The following is a 4142-nucleotide window of genomic DNA, read 5'->3' as shown; positions in this document are numbered from 1 at the left end:
ATCACAACGGGCCTTCGTTGCCTGCTTCTGTAGCTACACCATAGTAGCAAGATCGACATCCACAAATAGTGTAGTACTACTCCCTCCGTTCGAAAATACTTTCATCGAAATAGTTGTATTTAGACTTATTTTAATTATAGATATATCCATTTTATTTATTTTTGAGGATAAGTATTTTCGGACGGAGGGAGTAGGCAGTAACATCGACAGGAGCAGATACGTACGTACTAGTACGTAACACGAGCATCGATATGTGCAGAAACGCCTGTACCTGTACGAATGCACAACCTAGCAGCTCGACCGGTGGTGTCTATACTACCTCCTGCGGCGCAATTTCCTTGCGTGAGCCGCCGCCACGCGTTGCGTGAATCTGCATATCACTATGTCGCTATCCACGTCCTCATTTTCTTTGCGCGCACACGTGCTGGCCAAACTTGCCGATCTGCCTTCATTTTTCTCTACCTACCCTTTCCCTCTTCATCCGTGGTGCGTGGACATGCAGGCTCGCCGGCGAGTCTCTTGAATGTAAATCGTGTTTTGCGTGTGCGGGTGTGGCGTGGCGATCTCTGGTTAGACGACGCCGATACCCGAACGCGCATCGCATGGTTTGCACGCGCAAACATTCCCCTTCCGGAGGATAATCGTAACTAATCCCTGAACGCAATCCTGGTTCCTGCCCGGAACTCAATACAATCCAGAGATCAGATCACGGCAGACGGCACTCTCTCGACGTGTTTGCGCGCTCAGATTGGCCGGACGACTGATGCGCAGATCGACGCGTCCGTCTGCCCGTCGGATCGTGAGGATTTTAAGTAAATTCCAACTCACGACCCTAAATAACGTTTGATTTGTTTGGATTTTGTCCGTTTGAATGAAAAAACGTGTCCAGTTTTGACCGTCTGCCTACTAAGGCACCTTACCGGCGGCCGCATCTTATTTTGTCCGGCTTGCCGAAAAAGAAAACCGGCCACACATTTAAAACCATGTGAATAAACTTAATTAAACAGTCTGATAATATTTAAACCGTTTGAACTAGTCCTGGCCTTACATTAAACTTAACTTCAAATTAAAAAACATAAAATAGACATGATGACGCCGCTGCCGTGGTCGCCCTCGATGCCGCCATCTTCACACCCCATCGTCCTCCTCGTCGTCGTCCCAGGTGAGGTCGATGTACGGTGGCGGCTGCCAGAGGTGGGCTCACGGCTCCTGCCTGGCCGGAGGCGCATGCGGAGGTCGCTGCACAACCTTTGGCCGTGGTGCCGACGGTGACCACGTGTCGGCACCCACCCAGACAGGCAGCACAGACACATACTCTGGCATGCACGACATCGTCTCCGTCCACGACCAAGACTGCCCTCCACCGACACGTCCTCCTGCATGTCCGCCATGACTCCCTCCTTGACGACAGCGTCGAGCTCTCGGATGGCGACATCGCCGGCCGCGGAGAGGGCCATCATATGTTCGAGGCCCTCCCACTGGGCCTCGTCGTGGGTGCAGACGGAGTCCTCCAGCACGAGCCAGATGAACTCGGCCTCCTCCTCGTCGATCATCGAAGGTGGTGGTGGCAGGGACGGCCAAGGGGAAGGGCTGGGCGTCAGGCCGTGAACATGTGCACGCCCGCATGGTAGGGCCGAGCTGAGAGCGCGTGCCTGCGGCAATCTCTAAGGACGGCTGGTAAAATACAACTGCAGCCGCAGGTCGTGCTCATCGTGGAATCAAGTGTCCCATAGAGGTGAATCTAGGGCATACCTGCGGTCATTGACAGGCCAGCCAGGCAACACCCGCAGCGGTGTTGGATCTCCTCGTGGTGAGCGCACCTGCTCACCAGGACCGGGGGCACAGGCACGTGGTCGGCCGACAGATGCCAGTTGTTTGAGAGGTGCACATCGCTCGACGGGAGCGGCGTGCCTGTCTCCCAGTACCTCTGGCATATGTCGACCTTGATGTACGACCGCTGCCGAGGTTGGGCCGCCGGCGGGGAGATGTGGAATGTAGATGGAGAGTGGTGGAGGAGAAGGGCTGGAGCGGCTGCGGCAGCCGGAAGACGACCCGGCCTCGTGGTCGTGCTTCCCCTTGCGGCCGGGGATCCAATGTCAGCCCATGGTGGCTGGAGGCAAGGTGGAGGAGAGGAGGCGGACGGAGCTAGAGTTTGATGAGTATCGGGTTTTGAGGGAGCAAATGTCACCGGGTGTGAAAGTGTGGACTTACCCGTTCATGGCTTCCACATTAAAAAGGACAACAACCGCTTGGCCGGGTGGTTGCGAGGTGGGATCGAAAGAGCGTGTGCCGTAAATGCGGGCGGTGGGAGGTAGGTGGGCGGCTATCATGCGGGTTTGAGGCGGACGCGGGACGGGCGCATGGGCGTCCGTTCGCCGTCCGTCTGGACGTAAATCAGGTGTAAATTTACGTCAAAAATGGGACGGACCGGATAGCAAATGGACAATTAAGGATGGGGTCGAGCGTCGGGCCGTGCCGTCTGTTCGTTTGAACCAAAACGAATACGTCCGGGCCGGATGGGATTGTGCGTTGGAATTGGCCTTAGTCGTACGGCGTACGGGATACCCGCGAAAGGAACAGGTAACCAACGGACGGACGGCCGGCCGGTTGCTGTGGCTTGTGGTTGTGGGAGCATGCACACCGGCCAAAGGCTGGCGTCGCCGTCGATTTGTGGCTGCTACTATGTACAGTAGTGATCAGCACAATACATGCATGCAGCGACAGTGATTCCGTAGCTGTGCATCACTGCAGTGATCGAGGCTTTGGGGATCGATGGAGACGGGCCAATGTACTTTTGCGTATCTGCGTGTCCATGATGGTCCCATCAGTACGTTAATTGTACCATCTTAATGAAGGAAGCGCATTAGAGATTTCCAATACAGGCCGGTGCATTAAAGCGGAACCATTGACAGAGAGCTTACTGCAAGATACAGCAGAGTGCCAGTTTTCCAGCGCTTCACCAAATTAGCTACTAGGAAACTAGAGGAATCAACACAGAATCACCATTACATTACATTAGCCAGGCTAGCAAGCTACTCTAGGGCCGAGAAGAACCAAAGAACTCGAGCGGATTATCTGATTCCCTCCGTACGTCACCATGGATGGATCGGTAATAGAAGAAGCCCGAGCTAGCTGTAGACGGTGACGAGGCGGCGGAAGCACCTGGTGCAAGAGTACTTGCGCTTGTTCTTGAGGCACAGCGGGAGACACAGGATGCGCCGCTCGCTCTCCACGTCGGTCGCCACCACCGGGCCGCCGCAGGACGGGCACGCGCCGGGCGCCTTGCCCGTGCCCACCACCCGCTCCTCCTTCGCCCCGATCATCATCTTCACCGCTCCGCCCACGCCCATTGTTGCCATCGATCGATCGACGATCCCCTCGGTCGCAAGAAACGGAACGAGTGGAAGAAGAGGGGGATCGGAGGAGGGAGGTGGGATTTTGGGTCTGGAAAGTCTGGGGATTTTGAGTGGCCGGTGCCGGGGATGGCATGCCAGGCCCCGTTATATAGCGGAGGAGGGGACGAGGGCGCAGGCAGGACCGTGCGCGGACCGCTGCGCTTGCGCGTGCGGCAGCGACAGGCTTGGTGTTGGTGCCCATTTGGGTTTTTACCTGGTCGAGTGTGGGCAACCCACGGGCGGCTTAGCCCATGTGCGGCCCTCCAGTTCTAGTAGAGGAGTACACGCTACAGTAGCAGCTGCTAGTTGTCTAAAAAAACCATTAAAGAACCCCTAAAAAAGTTGTCTAAAAAAAGTAACAGCTGCTTTTTTTTATAGTTTGCTTACCACATGGACCATGTGGTAAAGTAGCTGCTGCTAGCAGCACTGATTTAAATTTTTAGACAAACCGCTAGTGTATCTCGTTTGAAAATAATCTACTAGTCATGAGTACTGAGAAATGGACAAAAAATGCACGTGCCAGGCACCAGTAGTTCAAGATAATACTGCATTTATATAATTCGAAATTGTCATGTCTACATCTGTTTTTCTTAAGAAACATATTAACATCGGCCGTTCTGCCAAAAAAATATCTACCGGCTGCCGAAAAACCGTACACCGCCAGTATACTACTGCATGTAGTGTCATGTACTCCATGTCGAATTCTCTTTTAATTCATTATTACTCCACTTCAATGTAACTCTAGGT

General features: G+C 54.1%; 1 protein-coding gene across 1 annotated transcript; it reads right to left on the bottom strand.

Annotated features, from left to right (window-relative positions):
* Positions 1 to 2850: 2850 nt before the first annotated feature.
* LOC119351895 lies at positions 2851 to 3494 on the bottom strand. Its single transcript, XM_037618673.1, has one exon. The coding sequence runs from the start codon at positions 3357 to 3359 to the stop codon at positions 3129 to 3131; it is 231 nt and encodes a 76-aa protein (XP_037474570.1). The 5' UTR covers positions 3360 to 3494; the 3' UTR covers positions 2851 to 3128.
* Between the last annotated feature and the right edge of the window lie 648 nt (positions 3495 to 4142).

This window comes from Triticum dicoccoides, chromosome 2A (assembly GCF_002162155.2).
Source record: "Triticum dicoccoides isolate Atlit2015 ecotype Zavitan chromosome 2A, WEW_v2.0, whole genome shotgun sequence".
Taxonomy (NCBI): domain Eukaryota; kingdom Viridiplantae; phylum Streptophyta; class Magnoliopsida; order Poales; family Poaceae; genus Triticum; species Triticum dicoccoides.
Note: the sequence above shows the minus strand (reverse complement) of the source record. Positions and strands in the feature narration are given on the sequence as shown.

Coding starts and splice junctions, on each gene's coding strand:
- LOC119351895 (XM_037618673.1), bottom strand. CDS start 3,359: ATGGCAACAATGGGCGTGGGCGGAGCGGTGAAGATGATGATCGGGGCG.